The sequence below is a fragment of the Pseudochaenichthys georgianus genome, chromosome 22 (genome assembly GCF_902827115.2).
Source record: "Pseudochaenichthys georgianus chromosome 22, fPseGeo1.2, whole genome shotgun sequence".
Lineage (NCBI taxonomy): Eukaryota > Metazoa > Chordata > Actinopteri > Perciformes > Channichthyidae > Pseudochaenichthys > Pseudochaenichthys georgianus.
In genome coordinates this window covers 6,888,473-6,916,320 of record NC_047524.1, presented here as the reverse complement: position 1 = coordinate 6,916,320, position 27,848 = coordinate 6,888,473, and the positions used below count along the sequence as shown (strand labels likewise).

Sequence of the window (27,848 nt, the reverse complement as noted above, 5' to 3'; positions counted from 1 at the left end):
ACAAGTCCAAGAGCCAGAGGTTCTGACTTCACGGTAGAGTTGCCACGTCTATCCTGGAGCGCCTCTCTCTCGTTAGCCCATTTAACTGGTTTCGCAGAGAGCAATCAACATATTTGAGAAGATAGCATAACAGTTGGGAACATTACATTACATTGCATTTAGCTGACGCTTTTATCCAAAGCGACTTACAATAAGTACATTCGACCAGGAAGACACAACCTTGAAGAAAACAGAATCATATAAGTACATCAGGTTTCATAGAGCCAAGTATTTCAAGTGCTACTCAACTGGCTATAAATAAGCCAGTCCTTTATTAATATATAAGTGCTCTGTTAGCAGTTCTTTGTTAGTAATTCTATCGCTCGAAGTCGAGTCGAAAGAGATGAGTTTTCAGTCTGCGCCAGAAGATGTGCAGGCTTTCTGCTGTCCTGATGTCAATGGGGAGCTCATTCCACCATTTTGGAGCCAGGATAGCAAACCCACATGTTTTTGCTGATGGGAACTTGGGTCCCCCTCGCAATGCGGGTGCAGCGAGTCGTTTGGCTGATGCAGAGCGGAGTGCACGTGCTGGGGTGTACGGTTTAACCATGTTCTGGATGTAGGAAGGGCCAGATCCATTCGCAGCATGGTACGCAAGTACCAGTGTCTTGAAGTGGATTCTAGCAGTCACTGGAAGCCAGTGGAGGGAGCGGAGGAGCGGAGTGGTGTGGGAAAATGTAGGAAGGTTGAAGACCAGACGAGCCGCTGCATTCTGGATGAGCTGCAGAGGTCAGATAGCACATGCAGGTAGACCAGCCAGGAGGGAGTTGCAGTAGTCTAGGCGTGAGGTGACGAGAGCCTGGACCAGAACCTGCGTGGCTTTCTGGGTCAGCTGGGGACGTATCTTCCTGATGTTGTAAAGCGTGTATCTGCAGCAGTGGGTTGTAGCAGCGATGTTTGCAGTGAAGGACAGGTTGTTATCTAGGATCACGCCCAGATTCCTTGCAGTCTGAGTCGGGGAAACAACAGAGGTGCCGATGTTGATTGTTAGGTCAAGAGTGGGACAATCTTTTCCCGGAAGGAAAAGCAGTTCAGTCTTGTTGAGCTTGAGGTGGTGAGCAGACATCCACTGAGAGATGTCAGCTAGACAAGCAGAGATGCGTGTGACGACCTGGGTCTCTGAGCGGGGAAAGGACAGAATTAATTGGGTGTCGTCAGCGTAGCAGAGGTATGAAAAACCATGCGGGCTAATGACTGATCCGAGCGAGTTTGTGTACAGGGAGAAGAGGATGGGACCAAGAACAGAGCCCTGAGGGACCCCTGTAGTTAATTGACAAGGGTCGGACTCGGACCCTCTCCAAGTTACCCTGTAGGTGCGGTCTTTGAGGTATGAGGTGAGGAGGGAAAGTGCAAAGCCTGAAACTCCAAGTTATTGGAGAGTGCGAAGGAGGATCTGATGATTCACTGTGTCGAATGCAGCAGACAGGTCCAGAAGGATGATGACAGAGGAGAGGGATGCTGCTTTGGCAGTGTGCAGTTCCTCAGTGACAGCAATGAGAGCAGTTTCTGTGGAGTGACCTGCCTTGAAACCAGACTGGTGCGGATCCAGAAGGTTGTTCTGATGGAGATAACAGGAGAGTTGTTTAAAGACAGCGCGTTCAAGTGTTTTAGACAGGAACGGGAGGAGAGAGACAGGCCTGTAGTTTATAACATCTGACGGGTTGAGAGTGGATTTCTTTAGGAGAGGGTTTACTCTTGCCTCCTTAAGACTATTTGGAAAGTGACCAGAAGTTAGAGAAGTGTTGATGAAATGGGTGAGAAACGGTAGAATATCAGGAGCGATAGTCTGAAGGAGGTTTGAAGGGATAGGGTCCAGAGGACAGGTGGTAGGGCGGGCAGAGGTAATGAGGGTAAGAACCTCACGTGGAGAGAGAGGGGAAAAGGAGGTTAGTGTGTGGGTGAAAGGAGGGTCTGGTGACCCAGTGGTGAGTAAAGGTGAGTCAGAAAAAGAAGAGCGAATATCATCAACCTTTTTTTCAAAGTGGTTAACAAAGTCGCTTGACAGAAGTGAGGAGGGGGAAGGGGCTTTGGGAGGGTCCAAGAGGGTGGAGAAGATGGAAAATAGTTTTTTGGGATTGGAATAGGAAGATTGGATCTTATCTTGAAAGAAGGTGCTTTTTGCCTGAGAGATTGAAGCAGAGAAAGAGGAGAGGAGAGCCTGATAGGTTATGAGGTCGTCATGGTGTTTGGATTTCCACCGTTTCCGCTCTGCTGCCCGAAGGATGGTTCTATTAGCACGCAGTGCGTCATTTAGCCACTGAGTTACTTGCGTCTGACACTTATGGCCTCGAAGATTTCACACCTTGGAGTCCACAAACACAGAGAAGGAAGTGTACCCACAACAATAAACCATCTGTGACCTAGGGTTGCCCGGTCATAGAATGGGAACAACAACATTATGGCTGAAGCAGCCTATCTCCTTAAAGGAGATAACAGACGTCAGGGTTGGTCATGCACGTCATATCTAGGAGTCTAGGACAATTATTTCCCTAACAGTAGGTAGACATGTAAACTCCTGTGTTTCTGAAAGGTTTTGTCAAAGGAGTCTCGTGGCATTGAATAAAGCAAAGATCACAGCGTCAGTCCCCTGTTGGAAAAGGCTTAGTTTGCATTTTTCTGATAAACTATCAAACTACAGGCCTGTATCCTGTGAGCCCAGTTTTCTATTTGAGATTTAAAGGAAGTCTGGTAAGCATCTTATCTAGCATTAATTCAGACCACTAAGAAACATATTGATTATTTAGCAGCTGTCTTCTGCCTCTGCAAAACTCTCCAACCTCATGCACAAACATCAGTATTAGATATATCAAATGAAACATGATCCGATGTGCGCTTACACAACCAAAAACACGTTGCTTTTGTGATTGTATCAGTTAAGAAGCCTTCTTTGCCTGTTTTTGATGCAGCACTGATGGATTTTCTGCTGTAAAGCTGCTGTGAAAATGCCAAGCTAAGGTCTGCAACCTTGTGAGAAGTCTGAGTGCACTTCAGTTCCCAGATAAATGCAACCTGATGAGTGTTTAGTTCCACTCAACACAGTGTGAAGAAATAAACCTGACGGTCCCAGAGACGAGCCAGCATCACATGGCAATGAAGACTCATGATGCACACACACACACACACACACACACACACACACACACACACACACACACACACACACACACACACACACACACACACACACACACACACACACACACACACACACACTTCATACTGTATGTTCGCAGGCACATCTTGACTCTCTTTTTGGAATTTGCATGGATGAGAATGTAAGGATCCATATGATCTGCCATAGTCACATTGTCTTTCAGTATCTGGGGCATTTAAGGACTTTATGTTGAGAAGCAGAGGGCTCAGATTTACCTGATCACAAATGTTGACTTTGGGACGATCTATATATTGTGCATATACCATAGACTATCTAAAAATCCAGAAAGAATCCCTATAATAACTCTAGAAAAACTGCAAATACAGAAGCTGCTCACCTGGGGAATAACAGTTTACGATAAAGCCCATTTCATTATGTAAACATTAGTTTGTTTTAGCAATTATATTTTTGTGGATATATGATAGTTAATGTAAGGTCTACCACTTTAAGTCAGACTTAAATATCTCAAAAGCTAGAGCAAATGTGGATTGAAACCTTCAGATGTGGGTTATCCTGCTTTTTCCTTGAGTAAACTTTTTGAAACATCAGCACTGATGCACTGATATTAGCATTTAGCTTAAACCACTACTGTGTTTAAGGAAAGTCCAACAGAGCTACTAATTTCTCTATAAAGTCTTTGACTAATATTTGTATTAATAATCTGGTTCTTTGTGCCAGTTGAAGAGCAGAAGCGGTTCTGAAATAACACACTCCTTTCAAAAGATGATATCGTTTTTTCATCAGTAGGGCTATTAAATGAGAGCAAAGTGTCAGATTTCATTCACAGCTTTGCATTCAGAACTTTGATCTCATCCTCGTATTATTTCGATCATGCAGCAAAACACAGAAACAGCTAGACAGTGCCAGTGTTGCTATAGAAACATAGAATACTGAGAGTAGCTGTTTTTAATGGTATTCTTCAACATCACATAATAATAATTGCCATGAGTAGAATTAAAAAAACATACAGAAATTATGAGGTTTCAAGTTTTTTTGTTCAAGAAATCAGTCAGCTGTGTTGAAATGGCAGCAGTTGTGTGAGATGGACACAGCGAATATCCCAGCTGGTGATTCTGATCAACATCACGCTTTCCACTAGGCAGTGTTGGAAATTAATTCTATCTTCATGCATCCAGCGTGATTTCATTATCCACCGATGTAAGCCAGATAAAACATTTGTACATTTCCTCCTACATACCTGTCAACAACAACACATTGAAGGTGAACATTTGCATTCACAGTTAAGATTTGATTTTCCACGCACATGAAAACTTACTAAAGGTGGATTTAAGAGGCGCTGCAGTGACATGCTTTGACTTCACATCATTCGAAATGCATTTTTTCATGGATGCCTGCACTTATTACTCACTCTGTGTAACAGTTTATCACATGGCTTCTTATTGTTACATAACAGAAAGTATTTGATTTATAGTAGAATATGACAAGAATGCAGACAATGTGAAATCAGTCATGATACAATTATGTTGAATATGGAATTACTTTATACTTAAATCTCTACTTTCCTTTTATATTTGACCATTTTTTCCTTTGTTTTTGTCAGATTTCAACATTTAACGTTAACGAGGTGGACTTGAGGCTGGCCCCACACAGACAGGTAAATCAAATGTGATTACTCTGTCAGTTTGTTGACTCTTTAAGGAGCTTTTTCTAAAGTGTCTTTGAGCAAAACAACATGAGCTGGTATGATTGTGAAACAGGGAGTTCCTTAAACCCTCAAAGGGTGGATAAATAAATACCTAGACATGTTTTTGTGTACAAACCCAGAGGCTGTTTCAAAATCGAATAAGTGGGATATTTAACTGTGCCTTAACAAGTTATATATTTGGTCCAGACAGAAGGATTTTTTATCTCATAGTAATGCGAGTGAAAAATAAAGCTCTACAAAGCGGTTCATTTGTAGGGGGGGGGGTTCTATTCACACCATCTCTTGCTAAATTAAATGGCTAATTATCTGGAGAAGTTATTTAAGGATATTAGGCTTTTCATAATATGTTGATACAGTTTTATGCAGAAGATCTCAAGAGAAAACTTCGGACATGTGTCTTGTAAAAGGAGACGGTTTGTTTTTCTCCAATACATTTGTTAGCTGACTCGTACAAGAACTGCTCATGCAAATTAAGTGTGAAGTTATCGATCTCCAAATCTATGATCCACAAGGAGATCCCCTTATTTCCCACAGTATTGAATCTGCAAGGTTTTTTAGGTTTGGTAAACTACTTTGATCCAGTAAGAGACTGTATGGCAATTGGATGAAGTGCTGGTATTCATGTTCACCAGATTTAAGTGATTGCCAAAAATGTTGAGTTGTACAATTCTCTTCAGTATTTGGAACAGTTCATCTTCAAAACTGCCTGCTGTGTAAAATGGTGCCATGCTAACACGCTAAATTAATCTTGTGAAAATAGGGAAGCTGTTTTTACACTCATTAATAGTTCAGAAGTAAAAATAGACTGGAAATGGGGAGAGAGGAAGACCTAATACATGTAACGAATGTAATTACAGCATAGAGCTCATATGTGCCCTTGTCCATGTGATTACCACATGTCGGGTCTCCATGCATGTTTTGAAATTACCTCTGCCACATGCATGTGTCTCATCTGCATGCCACTACTGGCTAATGACTCTGACTAATAGCTTCTGCCCTGCCTTTAATTAACCACATTTATAATTCATTTGGAGAAAATTAGATTGAACCTTGCACGCAGCACGGACATATATTACAGTGTCAGTCTTGTTTGAGGACTTTAAATTGGATAACGGGACTTACATCATCATTATCATCATCAATATAAAGGTTATTATATCATTCATAGATGACATTACTAATCTATTGAAGAATGATGACATCTTGTTTAATTCCATGTTTACAATATGTATTTGCTGCTTTAGTCTGGTTTATATCATTATAAATGAATATATTCAGGTTTTGGACTACATGTTGGCCAAAACAAACAATTTGCTGCCATGCTTTAGAAAATGTGTTTTGGCATTTTATTTGAAATTAATTTAAACGGCATCTTCCTGAAATGTGTTTGAAACGTTTGTTTTTTGTTTAGTAATTATTTTATAAAAGTTTGACTTTTCAATTTCAATATAGTTTAGATTTTGTTAGTCTTATGTTTTGGCTTTGATCAGTACAATATTTAAATAATATTGTAATTGGTTATTCCAGATGCCGACATGATAGAAACAACGTCCTTCATTTTGTGATCGACTTTTATGGATCACTGTCGCGAGAATTGACATAAATTCATTATCTTTACTTTTTTCATTAGTTATGTTATAATATAAAACAACATTTTTAATGGAGCGATAATGTTTCAGTTTAGTTTTAGGGTAACACTTTATATTAAGGTACACAAATACACCATCAACTAGTTGTTAATTAACATGCATATTATAGCTAATATTCTAATACAGTGTACATAAGGCACTACTTAATCAAATGTCTCTGAGATCTCAACAATTGCTCTCAACAGTGCACTTCCTTTGCTCCTAAGCAATACACCGGTCAAATGTAAAATTGAAAGAAAGACAGACAGTCCTTTTCATTTCAGTCAGATTTTGAGGTTTTAAAAATGTCAAATCAAGTGACAGATATAGTTTAGTCATAGGTTATTTGGAAATGACCTGATAGTTAACTTCCTCCTTATTTCCCCTCTCAATTAGCGAGTCCACGTGGTCTCGGGTCACAGACAAATCACAGAGGCCTGTGCTCCGTGTTACAGTCGGTCAGCATACCAACCGCTAATTTGTTGCCCGTGAAAATGAAAAATGAATGGGAGCCTATCAGTCGAGAATATGCCGGTTGAAATCCATTTCTACTAAAGCGCATGTGTTCAGGTCATGTCTCGGACCTGCTCTTATATCTGCACGGTGTCTGGAGGACCTTGTTAATCACTTACACATAATCAGACAAAAAGGAATGTGTTCCTGCCCGTCACACACATTCCCACCACATCTGTCTTCAGCGGGAAAGAGGCTAAAAGTTGAGACTTTACTCAGAGAGTCACAAGATTTAATTAACTTTTTATTTATGTGTTGTCTTGCTCTCTGGCTGATCCCTTAATTAGGTTTCATGTTTCTGTCCTATGTTATTCAACATACCATGTATGTTCTGCATGAATTCGGGTTCAAACCACATTATAACTAAGTAAGTGGACATTATAAGAACAGTTTTTAGATGACGAAATGAGAAGTACTTGTTTCTGACTGACCCTGAGGAGAAAAGCAGCTTTTTTTAGACCAGCATGAAGTGCTAAAACTCTTAAGGAAACACATCTTATTATTTAAAGGAAAAATTGTGATTCACATGAAACTGCACATTTGTATAACTTTAAAATGATTACTACTTTGTTTGATGATTACATTTAAAAGATGTATTTCTTTGTGTTTTTTGACAAAAACTCACACATTTGGATTCACTATTAAAGGACAGGTTACTAATTCTAAAAAATCCCAATAAAATAACCAGGTGCCCATATGCACATTAAAACATTTCCCCTTCCTTTCTTCACGCATGTTGCATGCAGTAAGTGGGGGAAAAAAAACACAGTCATCATTCTGTGTGAAAATGTGTTTGGGTATCAAGTTTATCTGAAGTTATTTTGAGGCGCCAGCAGTCTGATAAATCAAGTGGATACACTTTCCATCAGTACAAAAATAATCTACTGCAGCTCAACACTGTCTAAGGAAACGCAGAGAGGACATCTAACAACATTTGGAAGATTTAAAAAAGGATCCGACTAACTCAGACTGCTGAAGCCTCATATTTCTGTTTCAGATAATCTTTCTAATGGATTTTGTCCATCAATACCTTCTTTTTAATGGCCAGAAGAATGTGTTACAGTGTTCATATGGGTTCATAATAATAATATAATCAGGGAACCTATCCTTTATGTGTTGTTCTTTTCCACTCCTTGTGAGCACTATTAAAGTTGGTGGTTATTATAACGTTTACTTTTTATAATATACCGTGTAGTATGGAGCAAAACTGACTTAAGTGAGTGTGTTGGTCTGTGTGTCTTAAAGGTACATGCCGGAGCACGTACGGTACATGATAATTGTTAATAATAATAATCTGACAATATTTAAAAGCTATCAGGTATCAATGTCATTTTTCATGTAAATTGAACATACTATGGTGCTGCTAACATATCAACCAACAGGCTTTAGTTTCAATAACATTATAGTGTTATACTTATTTCATCCAGTTTGTATTTGTTTTTATTTTATTTGTATGATGTTCTTATTACATAAAGGGTCACTGTAACTAATAAAAAAAGATATAATAATTTAAAATTAGAATAATACATTAGAATAATAATAATAATAATAGCTATAAATATTAAAATGAATAATACAATATGCTATGAAGATATCTAGTTGTTACAACCCTAGAGCTAAGTAGTGACCGTGCCCAACATCAGAAATTACTCATGCTGCAGCCCGACCTCATACATCATTTAATTGGATAAAACCTGTTTTTGTTACATTAAAATCTCCCCATGTGCTGCTGGATGTATCCATCAGCCGTCGGTCCATCCCATTGTTCTGCAGCAGAGGATGTTTGTTCTGTGAGGTTGTGCTGAGTCAGCAAAACCCCGGCTTCACTCACCGCAGTAAACTGATGTCTGCAGAGAAACACTAAACCCAGACCGACACACCGCAGCACTCTGATCACGCCATACACCTATACACAACGATAGGTAGAGATGTAGATAGATATGAAGATAGATCTGTAGATATGTAGATAGATAGATATGTAAATATCTCTGTAGATAGATACACAATGAAAGATACATACATACATAGACATGTGTTTAATGGCAGCATTAGCAGTGGTTAGCAGTAGCTCACGTGTTGCTCCTCCTCATGTTTAACCACTCCCTGAATTCCTGTCCTCTCACCACATACTGTAACTCTGCTTCTGTCTTATCCTCTGGAGGGAAATCAGACTCTGTACTGAACTGATAGAGAGAAGAAATGTAGTTAAAAATAAATAGAAAAGCAGACTGCAAGAGGGAAAAACACATCAGCTTTACTGGCCAAGAATGTAGCACACGGAAAGATGAATGGGAAGTAAATGAACACATTTACTCAAGTAATATACTAAAGTACAATTTCTAGTTGCTTTACTTGAGTTTTTCCATTGTTTGCTTTATACCACATACTTTATACAATATATATTACATCTGAGAGGATAATATTTTACTTTTTACCTCATTACATTTGTCTAATAGTTAGTTACTATGCAGATTAAGATAATCAATACAAATATAGCCTAAATCAACTAATACTTTATGATGTAGTGCAGACTTTAGGCTCCATGTAGATGCGTTGAGGTCAATGTAAGCCCAGGCACGAATATGGACAACTTTTCATTGATCTTGTTTTATTAGAGATTACAGAGGTAAGAAGTACTCAAGCACATGTATTACCTGACGTTTAAGCAAGTCAAAGTTTAAGGAAATGTAATTTGATTATTTCCATTTTGTGATATTCCTTTTACCTTGAAATGTATTTTGTTTATTTCATCAAACATCATTTATTCCTTTAACTTTTTTTTAATATACCCATTAGAACCCGGACCCAATTCTACTTTTGGGAAAATGCAGGGGAACATAATTTAGACCCGAGTGTAAAATAACTGGGCTTTAATGGTAAAATAACTCTTATTTATAACTTCATTAACGAGGATGATTTTTTGGTTTAAATTAGTTTTTACATTCTTTGAATTGAAGAATATATTAACTAAATATAATTGAATCAGCTAAATTAACTGAGCAGATCATAATCATATTTCTAATTGTGCAAATATGTCACTTTGGGTTTACTGTGAAAGTTTAGGGTTAAAGTCCCGATGGCTTTAAATGGCTTGAATTTGACCTTTAGCAACAAAAAAAAGCTTTTGAAATGTAGCTCGTTATGTCACATGTGTTAGCCTGGCACTTGGACATGTTGTCATGGGAACACAGAGTCACATGACCTGGACCATGACCCACCAGACTGTTCAGTGTGTGTCAGGGACTTCATGAGACGAGGCTAAAGCTGTATAAGGAACTTTCCAGAACATTTAAAGTTCATATGACACCCGTGTCACGGTGGGTCCTTATGGGTTAAAAAATCCTTGAGGGCCGTACATTTTTAACAAGAAAAATAAACAAACAACATATTCTGTATAGTAGTATTTTTGCAATGTGTAGATTTTTCATAACCTGCAGATGCATTGTCATGTAGTGCTGCAGAGGGTGAAACATGGGATTTGGCTTCTTGCTCAAATAAGTGGGAAAGTTTCCAGTGACAGTGCAAGGAACTCTGTGTACACAACTGTAAGGAGAACTGGTATTTATTTTACTCAAGAGTACAAAGGCAAGCTTTGTGCAAACATCAGTTTGTGGTAAAGCTACAAAAACACAGCATCTCCTCACACTACTGAACAGACATTTTGAATTTGCACCGTCATGCTTACCTTCAGCAGCACAGATCTGCTCTTCAGTGGTATGACCACCAGAGGGCAGTCTTGGCTTCCTTTTAACCTGTTTGGAAAAATCAGACTGATGGTTATTTTGCCCTGAGTGCAGCTTCCCAGGCTAATTCCTGCCTGTAACAAGCTATAACGTTGAAAGCAGAGCTGCCATGACATTTTGGCCAAAACAATTCACAATAACGATTTGATTGTGCTATCTATTGAACATTTAGAAAACAAAAGATAATGTTATTGGTCAAATGAATCTTTAAATTGTGTTATGTGTGACAAATCAATCGTGCTAAAAAGATACGATTTTAAGAGGTTGAAGAGAGTCTATAACCATAACTGCATATCAAAACATATATGTTTAAGTAAATTGCTAGATTATTTACTGTAAAACTGCAAAGATTAATCAATAGGTTGTCAACCATAAAATTATTTACAGACTAGTTTGATTCAGTTTTAGTAATTTCTTTATGAGCAAAGAAATGCTTTGATTCCGGCTTCTTAAATGTAAATATCTTTCAATTGTCTTTAGTCCTCTATGAGAGTAAACTAATATATTTAGACTTGGGCTTTGGGAAACACTGGAGGACATTTTTCACAATTTTATGACATTTAATCGACCAAACTAAGACATAAACAAAATGATAAATCAAGAAAATAATTGAAAACTTAAATAATTGTTAGTTGCAGACCTAATTTAAACAGTGTATTAGTAACATGATATCAAATGTTCTTTTTGGTAGATGTCATGGTTGTTTTTCCACATTTGGCCAAACCAATCGCTAAATAAGGCAGGATTAGGGGGAAGTTTGCGTACAAATTCCCTGTGAGGCCTCAATCAAGGCAAAACTGCAGAAACCCACATGCAGTCAGTCATGATGAATGACTGACACCTCGTTGTGTATGCATGGTAGGGGTGCAGAGGGATGGTTTAGTAGAAATTAGAGTAATATTTGTTTCATGAGATGTTTTTCTGCAAATTGGATATGATATTTACATATCTGACCCCCCCCCCAGAAACCCTCAAAAGAAAAGGCATGAAGAATAAAGACCCAGACAAGGCAGTTTCTGGTATTCTAACTGTATTATTGAATACAATCTATAAAATATTTCACAAAAAATACAATACATTATTAATGATCATTTCATTACTTAGCATCCTTCGGTTATATTTATATCATAATCAGCATGGACAACATACAGCTTGTGCTTTACTGACACTCATACATTTATAAATAACACTGCAGCTTTCTGCTTTCTGTACTCGGTCCTGTCAGATAGAACAAATACAAACAAAGAAAGAAAACAGAGAAGTGGTTTCATTTCAGACGCTGAAATCCAACACTGCATTTCTGTGCAGAGCCATGAGGAGCAGAAACAAGTTGTTGTTGGAGCAGCAGCAGTAGGCTCCTTGTACATCTCCTGTGATTGGTCGGTGGTCTGAGTCTCTAAACCCCTCCTACTGAACAAGTGACGCAAGTAGCTTCCCCCCAACCCTCCTCCCACCTCCATGTCCTCCTCTTATTTTTCCCTCATGGCCCTCGCTGCCACCTCCTCCCTCAGCTAGTTTCCTGTCATCCTGTCAGGATACATTAAGCTCATATGCCACTAGTGTTCATCGAGCACAGAAAAAAAAGGCAAATAAAGGAGAAGAAACAAAAGGTGCTTTAAAGAACACCTCGCTTCAGTTTTGAGGTTTTTACAAATGAAGCTCGAGCTCAGCCAACCACTTAAATCTATACAGAAAAATTAAATTCAGTAGTAAGGCACATTTTAAAATGAGAAGGAGATGAGGATGGATTGCTTTGGTCTGACAGGAAAGCATTGGATTGCAATGAATTGGATATTCAGCCGAGTTAAAACCGTGAAAAATAGCAAATATTTCAGTGACAAACAGGAGTGTCCAGGTAGACGAAGAGACATCAGGAGGTAGAACAGGAAACCACACATAGAAAATCATGGACAGGGGGTTAGAGTTTCAGGTAGAAACACATATATATCTTTTTGTACATTGCAATAGAAGTCATACCATCATGGCCATAAAATACATACTGTAGGCTTCTGTTGTCGTTTACAATTCTGAGACATGGCAAAGTAGTCCTGATTGTTGACTTGAGGCGATGGGCTCCTCAGTCAGCACCAGACTGGGTTAACATAACAATTTGAAATACATGTTTTAAGCTGCTTTCATGACATGTTGCATTTACCGTAAAGCTGCCGACAAGGATAAACTGTTCACGTCAACCGCGATTAATTCACGTACAGGCTTCTAATAGTTTGTCCCAAAGTCATAAAGAATCTGAATTATAACTTACACTCACACCCGAACAACAAATTAAACATAGAAAAACGATCTGCTGCAGATTGTGGTGGATTTTTCATTCATAAATAAGAATATTAGATAAAACGCGTTCCGACATTTAAACATCTTGTCATTATTTGTTCCTGCTTCTTGTGAACGTGGCATTAATCTCTGGGGACTTGATACTTCTTTGGCTGGATATCCCCAAATTCAGTGGCCACATTATCTTTTTATATATATAGAGAGAGAGACTGTCCACCTGACTGCTGCATGAACACAGCCACAAAGACTGTTGGTTGATGTCTGATTCAAAGATCCTACGTAGAGCGATACAAGTCTTTCAGTCCCAACGCTGGAAGGACACACCTCTTAAGTAATTGACGGGATTTCAATTAATAATCAACTCAGGTCTGATCTTACAGTCTGAGTGATGCACAAAACACGGAAGCTCAGGTTTCCTCTTCTGGCGAATTCACTCAGAGAGATGCTGCTTTATACAAACAAACTTGGAAAGACAAGTGGTATAAATAATGTGTAGTGGATATTTAACGGTCCAACTGAATCATCATTTTTACTAAATTAAGGGAAATCTACTTTAGACACTTTTACAGTTACTTTACTATGGTTGCAAAACACTATTGGTGTATCGACTTTGTCTAGACGTGCCTCATGTTCTTTTACTACAGATTATTGACCCACACAACCTATCCTAAAACAGCAGAAATTAGTCTCTCTGTCTGTTTGAAATAACATTTACTTGTTGAATGTCAACAATATTATTTGATAGCTTAAGTTTTCCTATATTTAATTCCAATGACACTTCTAGAAAAACCTGTAGGTGCCGTCACATAACACATCAAGTGTTTAGCAACCTGAGTTATAGCAACCAAGACAATGTAAAAGAGTGTGTGTTTCCTAAACATATTTAAAATGGTTTCTCCATCGATTGTTATAAATATTCGTGTTCATGCAAATAACTTAAGCTTTTGGATGGATTTTCATAAGAGTTATTTCATACTGTAGGAATGAATTCCAGTTGAAGCTTAAATCGCCTTTTCAACCCAAATATCAGATGCTGCCTTAAAAATCGAAGGTCATGTCCTCAGCTGCGATCAGACTCTTTGAGTAAATGTTCAGGAGTTCATCTTGGTGATCAGGACTGTACCAGAATCTCCATTATGTGGTCCAGCTCGTTCAGGTCCATCGGACGCGACTGGAGACTCCCAGCCGATGGGAGGCTAGGAGGACGCATTTTCACGTCCTCGTCCGTCCACAGCGACACACTGATGGGCCACAGGGAGCCCGCCGACCAGGCCGAAGGCAGCTCTGAAGTCTCATACATTGATGTGTCAATGTCCTCGAAGATGTCGTCCAGGGCGAGGTCGCTGAGGTAGCCCATGGCGTTTACTGCCTCACTAAAAGTATTAATCGCTGCAGCAGGAAGTGATTTCTGCTGGTCTGGCGAGCTGTTTGCCTCTTGGGAAGGAAACTCAGGGGACAGCGGCGGAGAAAGGCTGTCCCCATCCTCCTCTGTACACCCAGGGCACGTAACCTGCATGTCCTCCCTGAGAAGGCAGGAGTCTGTGTGGTTGAGGAGTGTCTCCGATGTCCCCGTCTCGTCGCTCTGCATGTCCTCCTGGATCTGCCGGAGCGTGTTGATGAGCAGCACGGAGCGTCGCAGGCTGAGCTCCATGCCGGCCTGGTAGCTCTGGAGCTTCTCCATGCAGAGGCCGAGCACGAGCTGCCGCTGCTGCAGGTGGTTCATGGCGGATTTGGACGGACCCACGAGGAACCCGTCCTCATCTCCCTGACCTTCCTTCCCATCCCTCTCCTTCTCTGCAGCAGCAGGGCGGGCCTCGGCCTCCAGCTCCTCCAGGCAGCTCCACTTCCGCTTCACACCGCGACCCAACATCGACCTACATTGGTACACATATATATAGATTAACATTCAAGGTTGATGTAAATCACATTACGCCAATATGCATTGATTGACTTTATATTCATATTTTTGCAGTATTGCAGCTAATGTTAATATATTTACATTTTTTATTCTACAATGGCACCGGTATTAAGTGTATTTCTGCCAAATTGAAATTCTGTCATATTAGAAAAATCGTCTACATTAAGTGTTATCAACTTTATAAGACAGAGACGGACCCAAGTAGAAGAGAGAGAGTGAAAACACTGCCTATACTCTTAACATTTGTCTCAATCAAACAAAATTACAAAAAACTAAAAGGCTGATTTAATCTTTATATTATCGGTCATTCATTCAATTTAAAAACATGGACTAATATCTAAATAAAACAAGATAATTTAATTATTGAAAACATTTAAATTGTTATACATTTTCTGTAGATCAAATAATTGATTATTAAGCTAAGCTTTAAGACACACAAGCACCTGTAATTTTATAAAGTCATAAAGACTTGCTGTCTACTAAACTCTTAACTTTTGAACAGGAAACTTAGCTAGTAGCATCTTAAACCAGGTGCTTGTTTCTTGGGATCACTGAGACACATTTAGGATCCCATGAGGCTGCACTGCCATCTAATAAACCTTGCATCCCGTTTATGTAATAGCACCATGGCTAGTTAGTTTCTCATTCATTTTCAATTAATCAGCTTTCAACTACAGACACATTATTCTCAATCTGTACAAGTTTTACAAGGTGAACCTGCTTTTTACATTTACATTTCAAAGTGAACATTAAAACTGGTGTATGACTCACTGTGAGACTGAGAGACTTTACTCATCGTTACAGAGACACATTTGTCTATTAGTTTGATCATATTCTCAGATGTTTTCTCAAATAACAGATGGGAACACATAAAGCCCCATTTGATGAGAGTTTAACCCCCAAGTGAGGAGATTAAAAGCAGCCTGGTCTTATTTAACAGAGAGATGTACAACCAAATCAACTCAAATGTATGATTAAACAACCTATTCCAACCATTTCTTCTCTTTATAGCAGTAAAATATAAAAACAATGTCACTCCATCATACTTATTCTTCCCCAGGACCCCTGAGTAAACCCCCAACCCCCTTTAACGGACTTCAGAAAGGAAAAACTAGCTCCATTCAAACCAAGTTTTAGGACTAAACGTGAGGAGTTTTTTTAATAAACCATAAGAAAGAGGTTAAAACTAACCTTACGTGCCCTCGGTAAGTGTCATAAGGGATTTGAATCCGTCGTGTCTTCGCCTTGGTAGGTTTTCGTCGCCGCGTTCTTCTGCTCTCGAGCCCCAGGAAGATGAGGAATGCTCCGTAGAGCAGCAGCTGGGGGAGGAAGAGCAGGAGCAGGAGGCGGGGTTTCGGAGATCACAGGGTGGCGCTGATTGGACAGATCCCCTGCCGATCAAACCTCCGTCTCCGTCACTCACGGGGCAGCGAATGTGAAGCGGCTGGTTACTGATGCTGCGTTCAGGGACAGCCCATAACAATCAGTGATAAGATCGTAGGACAACGTGAGCGTTGAAATTGGTTATGTCTTGACTTATGTGATCGGTGTCAGTGTTAAATCCTGATTTTTATATAAAATACACGTAAAAAAACACTAAAACTCAAAAAAATATAATTTATATCTGTACGACTACAACAAATGTTTTGGTTGACAAAGGTCAGGTGGGATAACTATTGATATTCTTTACTTACCCAATACCCTACTAATTCCACAGTGTAAAATGTGTCTTTACTTACTTAAGTATAAGTCACATATTATCTGATTGTACTTAAAGTGTCAAAAGCTAAGCTTATGAATAACCTTGAATGTTAGCCTTACCTGATACATACTGATAATGGGTGGAATAATTGTAAAGAACATTTCAATGTCATACGATTTTAATAACTTTTTGGAGTGAAGAACCAAATATGTTTTATTGCATCACAGATAATAAGAAACACATCATCTGTGAACATCCTTTCAGGCTTTCAAATCACTAGAAAGGATATTCCCGAGTATCGTGAATAGAAATACACACAACGATCAATTCGTTTTTTTATTAGGATCCTCAATAAAATATAAAAACGTGTAGGGCATACATACATATCAGCGTTGGAAATATCAAGAAAGCCTAGAAAGTGGCAGTGTGCACCTGAACGCAGCATTTTAAAGGGACCAGTGAGTCAGAAGGGAGGAAGGGGGGGGGGGGGGGGGGTCTACAGGAAAGATGGGGGAGGGCAAACACCAAATAAGGAGACTCTTCATTCACGATGTTCAGCCACTTCCTCCTGAAGCCCTCGCAGCATTTCTACTTCTTCTTTCCTCTTCTTCTTCTGAACAGAAAGTAAATATCCAACATTAATACATTATTATATTAAGTATTTCCTGACCTTTATGTTGTGGTGATTTGGGGACATATGCAGTAAAATCCATCAAAAACACATAATGAATTCTAATGTGCCTTTGAGCTCTTTAAATTGGTGTCAAACACATTAAAAACGACAAAGTCTAGTGAGTAAGTCATGACCATTAAGCATGTTAGGGTTAGTTAATTAGCGGTCTGTCCCTAAAAACATGAACAAATAATTGTAAGTTGCGTCAAAGTAGCTAATTTAAAGTAGTTTAAATAGGTGGTATATATTGTGTTATTACCTCCAATTAAAATGTTTTCCTTTGTGAAAAATGTTGTATTTACATATTACAAGTTAATAATAAGCCCCTGAAGGCTAAAACAAGCACTTATTAACTACTCACATTTTTTAACGGCAATGTAGTTGACTGAGAGATAACACATGTAATAAAAAGTTCAGTATACATATTGAAGTAGAATAGCATTTCTGTAACTGCACCGATTTTCTGCATCACATTTAGTGTTCTCCGTGTTGCTGCTTTTTTAAGACACAATAGTCTCTTTCTCAAATGACTCGTTCTTTCCTCGGGCTGCTTTTTTGCTGAGTCACTGAGAGTCCATTAATCTTTAACTATGGGCAAACGAAGGCTAGGCAGCAGGCTAACGTGCACATTGAGCGAGGATTTTATGAACAGCTACTTTTGGGCAGTTTAAGACAAGGCTTTGGGCATGTTCAAGACTGTGAACAATCTCTATTCAGCAGAATAGAAGCAGCATTCATCATGAGTAAACAAAAAAACACACTATGCACAGGTGTTGTGTAATCATTGTGCAAACAGAAGTTCTGTTCTGTTGAATCAAACACCCTCTGTATATCTCATACAGAATCTCACAACGTTATCATGTGAGAGCACGTGTGGGCAAAGGTCCTTCTGCAGCCAAACTGCACCAGAGTTACATCGAATTCACATTCATTTAGAAAAATCATCCATAAGAAACCTCAGCAGTTACTGTAGCAGTGCACAATACACCTTCATCACTTACCTCTATCAATTCAGTCCTTTTTCAGGCAGATGTAGTGAAATAATTCCAATATTCTCTAAGTCGAGTTTCTCAAATGATAGGACTTCCCGTGCTCAATGGGATGGTTGATGTTAACTAAATATTTGTGGCAACTTTTTTTGGTTTTTGTTTGAACAAAGCAAGGCATCTAAAGAAATACTGTTTAGCAAGGCAAGGCAAGTTTATTTATATAGCACCTTTCATCACAAGGTAATTCAAAGTGCTTTACAAAAAGAAAAGACATTAAGAAAATGGCATTTAAAAACAGTCATTAAAAAGCAAAGATAATAAAATAAACATTAAAAGAAAAAATACATTAATACAAGTTTACAGTGCAGTTTAAGATGTGAATAGCTCAATTAAAAGCAGCGGCAAAAAGAAAAGTCTTCAGCCTGGATTTAAAAGTAGTAAGAGTTGCAGTGGACCGTTATGAGAAGTTATTATAGCAATTGTTTGACCTTTTATGGGCTTAACAGGTCATTGTAAAATATCTGTAGATTAATCAAGTATAAAAAATAGGCACGGTAGTTGTAGCTGTATTTCTGAAGGCACATTTCTTTAAAAAGTATGGTTGAAGCATTGAAAGTTTGCCCCAATTCTCGTAATATATTTCCTGCTTTTAATTATTTTGTGTAAAGACAATTCTAAATACTGTTGCATGTTTTGCCTTTTCATGGTTGCAGTGGCATTTTGTTCAGAAAAATGTCATACAATTTCCAGCCTTGCAACTTTCCATTTACTCTTAAGGACTGCTAGGAATCCCCATTCTTTATTTAAAAAAATTACCAGTTATCTAACTACGTCTACTTTATGTAACAGTTACCTTTTTTTCTGTATCCCGATTACATAATCCCTTTACATACAATCTGTTACCGCCCCCAGCCTGCAGTGTCTTGACGAGCCTTATCTTTCATAAGGCTATTAGGTCAAACAAACAAGTCTTTTTTAAAGCAGTAAGAAAACAAGATAAAATATGCTTAATACTAAAATGATTGATCCAGTTCACACATTTAATAGTTGCACCTTTTATTATAAAAAATATTTACAAAGATGCTACAATGTTTTTCCTTAATATAAAAAAATGCATACATTTTACAACGGTAATTAGTCTTTGAAGTTCTAGCTCCCATTCAGACCAGAGTGACATCCTTCAGGAGTGTTGTGGTAAGGTAATAAGCGTGTCGTAATACTGTATTTTTGTCAATACATTTAGTTTGCCTGAGTTAAATCTCTTCATCACGATGATAATGAACAATTTTTTGAAAAATGCATTTGATTTTTCCACATCTTTAGGAGAAAAGGCAACTGTTTGCATAAAATAATTAAAGGACATTGAGTCGTATACAATCATTTTGAAACACGTATGACAGAGCTGCATAGTGATCTGAATAGTAACCCGGTTATTATTATTACTGCTAATAATAATAAAAAAATGTGAGTAATAAATAGGTACTGCATTCAAAACGGAGGGAAAATTTGGATAAATATAATTTCATCGGGCCTCGTGGTTGAATTGATACGTCAATATGGCATGTCGGTACCTAGATATAATAAATACAATAAATAAAACAATAAATTAGGTTGGGTTGACAAACAGAACTCTTCATTTGTTGTTCTAACAAATCAGAGAAAGAAATATGGCTTCTTGATGCAGTTACCACCCCGGGGTTTTCTCCAAAAATGCTTCCGGAAAAAAAGCTGTTATTATTGTTATTAGATCTGTATGTAAAGCAGGGCAGGAAAATGACTTACGTTTTACCACTGGCTACTGTTAACTTAACAGAAACAGTCAAATGTTATCCAGCATTTGGTTGGTGTCCGGCAGTTATTTCCCTGCCGTGCGTAAAGCTTTTGAGAAAATGAAAGAACAGCGCCTTGAAAAAGTGTTTCGATGCCAGTCCTGAAACCTGTTACAGTCGACTTGTTTTTACCAAACCATGGGAAGACACTGTCTCGAGTCTGGCTACATTAAAATCTTAAAAACCGCTTGGGAGGGAAAAATAATAATTAATATCAAATGATACTTGCAAAATCCCCCAGCTGTATAATGCAAAAAATATATTTCTATATACACATACGTACATATACATATATTCCATTCATAATTGCTCAAATCTTTAGGAAAATATGCATTGATTCATAGATTTGGATTTACAATTTGTTCTGTTTCTGATGCATGTAGTGTGATGAGTTGTTCCTCAGTCCATGATACAATAAATAGAAAATGGACAGAATGGCAGAGAATACGACCAGAAGGAGCTAGTACGACAGAATGTATGACAGACGTAAACATGGAAAGTACGTAAATAAGAATGCATCATGGTATAGGTAATTATCTTCGCCCTCTCTCACACATATTGTCAAGTTTTGGATTTCATCAACAAAGTAGGAAACTAACCGCTTCACCCACAGACCAACGTGGCTTGTGAATCCCAAAATTCACTCATTTCTGATCTCTACTTTAACTGCCAATTACAATTTCTGAATAAAAGAGGAGGGTCCCAACAGCAGCTGCCGACTTGCCTAAGTGGCCGTCAGAAGACTAAATACACCTCTAACAGCCGATCCCAAAATCTAATTGGCTTGCTGTTAATTCCCTACCTTGTCCCCAAAACCTCTAACAATCTCCATGTGTAACAATACCACATACAGAACATGCACATGTGTACTGTGCATAGTCTGGAAAGAGTCTGAGGCCTCTGACAGGCCAGAGGAATGTTTTTAGTTTCAGGATCCCACAATGATCTCCATGATGTGGTCCAGTTCGTTCAGGTCTGACCTGCAGCTCGAGCTGGAGCTGAGGGCTGTGGGCCCGTGAGAGGAAAGGCTCTCCAGCAGATCGTAAGGCCCCATCTTAGGAGCACTCTGCATGCCTGTCAGCACCGTGTCGAGATCGTAGTAGGACGGGTCCACATCTGAAAACAGTTCCTCGAGGGCAGGGTCAGGGGGCGGCGCTGGGTGTTTGATCTCAAAAGTCCCAAAAACCTGCTCCCCTGTCCTGGTATCTGGGCTCAGGTGGTCCCGGTCCCCCTCTTCACTCTCAGACGCACACTCCTCGCTGTCCTCCTCTTCATCCTCCTCGCACTCACCATCTTCTTCTTCTTCCTCCTCCCAGCAGGGTCCCATGCCAAAGGGACCTGCGAGGTACGAGGCCGAGGACAGCTGGGGGGAGACGGGCGACAAAGTGGACATGGTGACCTCTGTCTCCACGTCTCCCTCCATCACCACCTCCTCAGCGTGGTAGCCTTCCTCCAGGCCGGCCCCTGAGCAGGGCTTCGGGCTTTGCCCCGCCGGGTCCGTCTGCCGGCACAGCACCTCTGTGGCCACCAGGCGGTCTGCGGGACACTGGGCGGCTGCCAGCGCCTGGGTCATTATCTGCCAGGTGCCGTCCTGGGTCATCTCCTCCTGGATCTGCCGCACTGTGTTGGCTATGAGCACCGAGCGGCACAGGTTGGGCTCGACCAGCATGTGGCAGAGCTGCAGCTTGATCAGCGACATGTCAAGCAGCGACTGCCGCTGTAGGCTGTATGCCGACGTCAGCGTCCGGGCCGCCGCAGATGGAGTCACCGGGGCCTGGTCCTCCTCGGAGACCGGTTCCTCTCCGGGGTCTGAGAACTTGCGCTTGGTGCCCTTCGGGAACATGTTGTCTCTCTGTGGTGATGGCGGGGAGAAAGAAAAAAAGTCAGACATTTGACTTATCTTAGAATCAGTAAATGTATCACACTTACAACACACAAAATGCCTACTGTTCACTAGCTAAGATTGTTGTGAAAAAAGTAAGTGCCATGTAATTAATTATGTAAATGTGTGATGTAATAAGGCTATGTGGTGTTTTATCTGTGTATGGTCATGAGGGAGCTACAAGCTGCTCAACAGCAGCTGTGACGTTATAAATAAACTACAGGTTTAAACCCTCAATGGACTACAGTAAACAGTAAATGTTTGTTGTAGTTTTTTTCTTAAAGTTTGCTATACCTTTCCTGTTGAGAGGCACAGGCAATAGAAATGCAGCTCGGTCCCGGCTGCAACGCTTCAAGTACTTTTGTACGAGTGACAAGCAGCTTTTGTTCAGCACCATTTCTGCCCATTTTAGGCCAGTCTGAGGCAAGACTCCTGCTGGGCGGAACAACCACACTTTTAACAGACCACTGAGCCACCGAAAATAGCATGGTTACCAACTAAATGCAAACGCTGCATCAAAGTAAGCACAGACTAGACAGACCTTTGTCAGAAAACAAACACAGCACTCAAGTTACATGATCAGTGCACTTATATTCTTTCCCACTGCCACCTGTGAGCAAGAAAATATCCTAATCAATAGGTGCTTTTAAGGGGGTAAAAGTGATAAGAATATGACAAAAAATAGCATTGACAATATCACAATACAATACACCACCATGAACCACTAGTATTTACAAGGGATAACAGGTTTCCGGGTCTACACACGCCAAGATTCAAAAACTAGTAGAACAAGATTTTCACTTTCTCTTCACTGAAGGAGGGGAAGAAGAGTAGAGTCAACTTCCTTATTACACACCGTTTGGCACACAGTTGTCTTACAGGAATAAAATAACACTCCTGCCAACATTGAAGGCCCTCTGACTCCCCAAAAATGATCGTAAGAAGGAGACTGAGGTCTGAACAGTTGCCTGGGGCATTTAATTTTCCAGACAGAAAAATAATGTGCAGTGTCCAGCTGTGTCTCCCGTGTAAAAAACCTGCCAGTGTTGGCAGGGCATTTTGGGTGAATGATCCACCTAATTTAAACTTTGTGATACATTTCTTTAAAAATAATCACAAAAAAGTAAAACCAGGGGTACAATGACAATGGTATTGATACATGCTTGACTGTAACAGCATAGCAATAGGGTTTACAGAGTAAAAAGCAAACAGCAAAGAGTTGTTAGCAATTTTACAAAAGAAGCCCCACATTTCTGCTGGAAACCAAAATCAAGCTAATGGAAAACACTGCCGTTATTGTCACAATTCATCTCCAACAAAGCTGAATTTGTTTTCCTTTAAATGTTCATCTTCAAATACCAGGCAAAACCAGGACCCTATAATCAGTGCAAATTACATACCATCACCAAATTAACACACTGTAAGACTGCAGGAGTGTTGTGCAAGAATTTGAGGCCAAAAACTAGAAAGACAAAAACACAATTGTAACATTTGACATTTAATCAACATATAGTCAAACAAATTTCTTATTTGGGGTTGATTGTAAACTCTCCGCTCCTTCTCTCCAGCCTTTAATGTGGGAATAACTTTGCTTCTTTACACACATGACAACCTGACATGAAATGAGAAAGAAAGATTAAGTTACAGCTACTGTCTTCCCCTGATTGATCACATGAATGATATAACCCTTACCAAAAAAAGAAGTAGAACTAATATACACTGAATTGTTTGGGAGCCTTCACTTTCTTTGAGTCCTCGCTTGCACAGGGAATAACATTTCCTGACATTGGACAGAATAGGAAAAAAGTCATTTATGAAAGTGCCCGTAGATCTAAAATACAAAAAGGGTAGGAAAAGAATTATGGAGAAATGTTTGCTTCTTGTGTAGTGCATTTGTGGCTGGTCCCTGTTAAACAAGACACACTATAGAGCAATATCTCTCGGAAGAAAAAACAACAACAACAACAAGTAAAAGTTCAATTGGATAAAACCAGGAAGACCTACAACCTGAGAGAAAGCACACTGCAAATTGAAGAAACAACAGTTTGGGACATGTTTGGGACATGACATTTACAGGTATATAGAAAAAGGGTGGTTTTGAACACCATATGGTTCAGCATTTTTGGGTCAAATTTCAAGATGATGTGTTGTATAAATCAGAGTTTAAATGACTTGGGTCTATAACTTGATCATTCTTATGTCGCACCTGTAGCAGACAAACTCACATCATACAACTGATGCAAAAACATAACACCTACAGAATGTAAATGAACCAAAAATGATCTTGATTACCCTAAAATATCAGACATATACACTACAACTATCAGTATCTATTATATTTTCAATATATTCAGAGATTTTCTGACAAATTTGACATGAAAAACCACTATAATACAATAATACAAAATGCAATAACTTTACACCAAAGACACCCTAAAAGAATCATGTTCTTATAGGCACCTATCATTTCAAATGCTGCAAGTATAACCCAAACATATATTGATTATTAGGACATAATTTGTCTGCCAGAGATGCTTATTGCAGCGGTCAAGATCCATACCACTTCCTGCACAACCAATAGTTTAAACTTACACATTCCTGTCATGTTATGTAAATGTACTCACAGTTTCAACAAGATAAAACAAGGAAATGCTGACACATGTGATGTTCAAATAAACTTGTCTAGCAGGAAATGAGTAATCAAATGTAAAAAAACAAAAATATTACGCAAATAATATTGTAGTCACAAAAGTTGTATTAGACAATTGTATATATGCAACACAGCACTACTATACACAGCTATAGAAAGATGACTACTAAACCACTGGTGTAAAGTAACTAATTTGTATTCTGTACTTAAATACAATTGTACTTGTCTATATTTTACTTTGTACTCCTACCCCACGACAATTCAGAGGTAAATATTGCACTTTTACTCTGCTACAAACATTTAATTTATTTAGTAACTTAGCAGATTGTGATAAATAATGTCAAATATAAACAACCCTTACATAATACTTTAGTTACACCTTGAGTAACATTCACAAGCTACCCTGTAGCATACAGGTTTAAATTAAAACTAGCTTCACCTTTACATGCAATAATAATTATAATCAAAACATAATATATATTGTTCTGAAATCTGCATAATGAGTACTTGTACTGTTGGTACTTTAAGTATATTTTAAGGCTAATACTTTTCTACTTGAGTAACGTTTTGAATGCAGGACTTTAAATTGTAACAGAGTATTCCTACAATCTGGTAGTGCAACTTTGTACTTCTTCCACCTCTGTATTAAACTGAGCCCTTGTATTATGCTAGGAGCCAAACAGAATGCAGCCTTGCTTTACGTCAATGGCTGCTAGCATGACCCATCCCCCACTGCACACCGAAACCTCTCCACTTTCACAGCCTACCGTACTAAACGTGTAAATAAACTCACAACACGGCGGCATTGTATTTTTCACATTTCCCTGTGAATAACACTAATTAAGCTTTATGAGCCGGTGTTGTGGAGCTTGCAGAGCGGCTGAAGAGAGCGGCTCGTAGCTGCTGGCCGTGACTGCCGCATGCTTTGTCTTTTCAGCATCAGAGCTACCGAGCGACAATGAGGCCATTTTGCGCTAGTAGCTAACAGCTAGCCGGCTACTAGCTAAGCTACGGCTCTGACTTTATGAGCTAAGCTAACTGTGCTAATATGTTCAGTGAAACAGTAGAAAAATGAAAACAGTTGGTCTCAATATAACCTTCTTTATGTATTGCTTGTACGACATAAATGCTAGCAAGTTCGGCTAATTAGCCTACAGCGCCCACCCACACACATCCTCCGCGGTCCTTCCTCCTTTTTCTAGCCAAAAACAAGAGTTTTTTTTACCGCGGCTGGGCTGTTTAAGTTCCCCCGGAAAAAAAACAAAAAAACACGGTCTCGCCGGGTAACAACGGCGACTAACGGCCCGGTACTCACCTCGTGTTTGTGTTATTTTATTCCCGTCTCGGTCATAGGATCGACGGCAGGGAAAGCGGAGATCAGGTTCAGATGAGATCATTCATGCCACGGCTTCAAAAACTGAACTACCTCTGTCCTGCTGCTGCTGCGGAGCAAGGGAGGGAAGGAAGGGACGGGAGGGGGAGGGGAGCCGACAAAAGCCAGCCATATGCCTGGGATTCCTCTCTAATGATTTATCCCTGCTCTTTCTCCCTCTCCAGACGTTTTAATTTGACTAAGAAGTGAAAGCCTGCAGTGTGCACCCGAGAACGAGAAATTAAACATCTATAAGTTGTGCTGGGTGTTAGTGAAGAATGTGCATTAATTAGATTTACATGATGTACCCATTTGTTTTATATATAAAAAACAACTATTTAGTGGTTTAGGATTTATTCAGGAGATTCACAAATTATGAATACTTTCAGTGCACAGTCGTGAGTACGACTTATTTTGGACTATTCACATATATTATAAATACAAAGAGGCGTGGAAAGTAACTAAGTAGACAAGAAATTAAACATATTATGTTAAATTGGCTGTTAGTGATGAATGTGCATTAATTGAACATGTATTTAGTCTATATAAATAAGTTACAAATAATAATATATAAGAACAACTAACTATGTTTATATTGTAGCTATCACATTTTGAATTATTTTGAATATTATACATACAAATATTACCCAATGATGGAAAGTAACTTAGTAAACAACATACCTATTGTTGAGTAATTCCATTAATCATAAAAAAGGACAATTTATAAATACAAAGAGCACCCAAGGGTGGAAAGTAACTGAGTAGACAAGAAATTAAACATTTTGATCGTTTATGTTTTATATACAAAAGAAAAACAAAAAAACAACTAGTTAGTGGTGGAGGAATAATTCAGAATATTCACAGATTATGAATACATTTAGTACAAAGTCATGGAAAGTAGTATAGTAGGTTACTGTACATGTTTTATTTTTGAGTTATTATATTTTGAATATTCACATATTATAAATACAAATATTACCAAGTGGTGGAATGTAACTAAGTACACAAAATACCTATTTTTGAGTAAATTCATTGTTCATAATATTCACAAATTACAAATACAAAAGTACCCAGGAGTGGATAGAAACTAGGTAGACTATTTTGTGTATTTCCTTATTATTATTCACAATATGATTGACTAAATGACGATTTATGAATACAGGTAGTACCTAGTGAAGATTGGCATATTTTAAGTGAACATATCTGCATTTTTCTTGTTGTTCTGAGTTTGTATCTTTATTGTTTATTACATGTACGATATATTGTAAGTTGCTCAAATGTAATGTAGTTTAGTTTTTAAAGCAGGCTGCAGACTCATTTTAAAGTATTTTCCTTAGGATAGTGCCAATCCAATACTGATTAATGGTAACCAATTCCTGTAATTACATTACATTTAACTTGTTAGTTGCTTTTATCCAAAGTGACTTACATACATTCAGTACTGTGGGCAATCCCCACAGGAGCAATTTGGGGTGAAGTGTCTTGCCCAGGGACACAACGACATGCTGACTGCAGTGCATGGGACTCGAGCTTGCTACCCCCTGATTTGAAGTTCAGCGCACTACCCACTGAGCCACAGCTTCCCCTGTAATGTGTTTAAAGTATTGGCATCAAATTATACTTAAATCTAAAAAATAAAAGTATGTGTTATGATTAAGGACCCTTTTCAAAATCATATATTACATTACTGCAGATGATTATTGATGCATGAACGTGTCTATCACAGCTGGTAAAAGTGGAGCTTGTTTAAATTACTTGTAAACTGCGTCTGGATATTCTAACCTATAGTTATATCTCT

At 38.9% G+C, this 27,848-nt stretch overlaps 3 protein-coding genes across 5 annotated transcripts in view; 1 reads left to right on the top strand and 2 right to left on the bottom strand.

Moving 5' to 3' along the window:
• LOC117467279 (phospholipase B1, membrane-associated) overlaps positions 1 to 27,848 on the top strand; it is a 57,431-nt gene that overhangs the window by 4,114 nt on the left and 25,469 nt on the right. The window contains exon 2 of the mRNA XM_071201633.1: positions 4,755 to 4,808. The gene's annotated coding sequence lies outside the window, so the exon portion shown is untranslated. The remainder of the gene's footprint in view (positions 1 to 4,754; positions 4,809 to 27,848) is intronic.
• On the bottom strand, positions 12,496 to 16,245 carry LOC117468152 (SERTA domain-containing protein 3). Of its 2 annotated transcripts, none has more exons than XM_071207152.1 (2): positions 16,150 to 16,245; positions 12,496 to 14,909 (listed from the first exon to the last, which is right to left on the bottom strand). In XM_071207152.1, exons 1-2 carry the CDS (start codon positions 16,167 to 16,169, stop codon positions 14,147 to 14,149), a joined length of 783 nt encoding a protein of 260 aa, XP_071063253.1. In that variant the 5' UTR covers positions 16,170 to 16,245; the 3' UTR covers positions 12,496 to 14,146. The 2 variants fall into 2 exon arrangements, with proteins under 2 accessions (XP_071063253.1, XP_033968045.1); XM_034112154.2 differs by having other exon boundaries at positions 16,145 to 16,238.
• On the bottom strand, positions 19,357 to 26,168 carry cdca4 (cell division cycle associated 4). Of its 2 annotated transcripts, XM_034111171.2 has the most exons (3): positions 25,994 to 26,168; positions 22,323 to 22,460; positions 19,357 to 21,998 (listed from the first exon to the last, which is right to left on the bottom strand). In XM_034111171.2, the coding sequence occupies exon 3, from the start codon at positions 21,987 to 21,989 to the stop codon at positions 21,075 to 21,077; it is 915 nt and encodes a 304-aa protein (XP_033967062.1). In that variant the 5' UTR covers positions 21,990 to 21,998; positions 22,323 to 22,460; positions 25,994 to 26,168; the 3' UTR covers positions 19,357 to 21,074. The 2 variants fall into 2 exon arrangements, with proteins under 2 accessions (XP_033967062.1, XP_033967063.1); XM_034111172.2 differs by lacking the exon at positions 22,323 to 22,460 and having other exon boundaries at positions 25,994 to 26,167.

Excerpts from the sequence above, each read along its gene's own strand:
- LOC117468152 (XM_071207152.1), bottom strand. The coding sequence starts at position 16,169 with ATGACACTTACCGAGGGCAC. Across the intron at positions 14,910-16,149 it reads ATGACACTTACCGAGGGCAC|GTCGATGTTGGGTCGCGGTG; the intron begins GTAAGGTTAGTT and ends GTACCAATGTAG.
- cdca4 (XM_034111171.2), bottom strand. The coding sequence starts at position 21,989 with ATGTTCCCGAAGGGCACCAAGCGCAAGTTCTCAGACCCCGGAGAGGAA.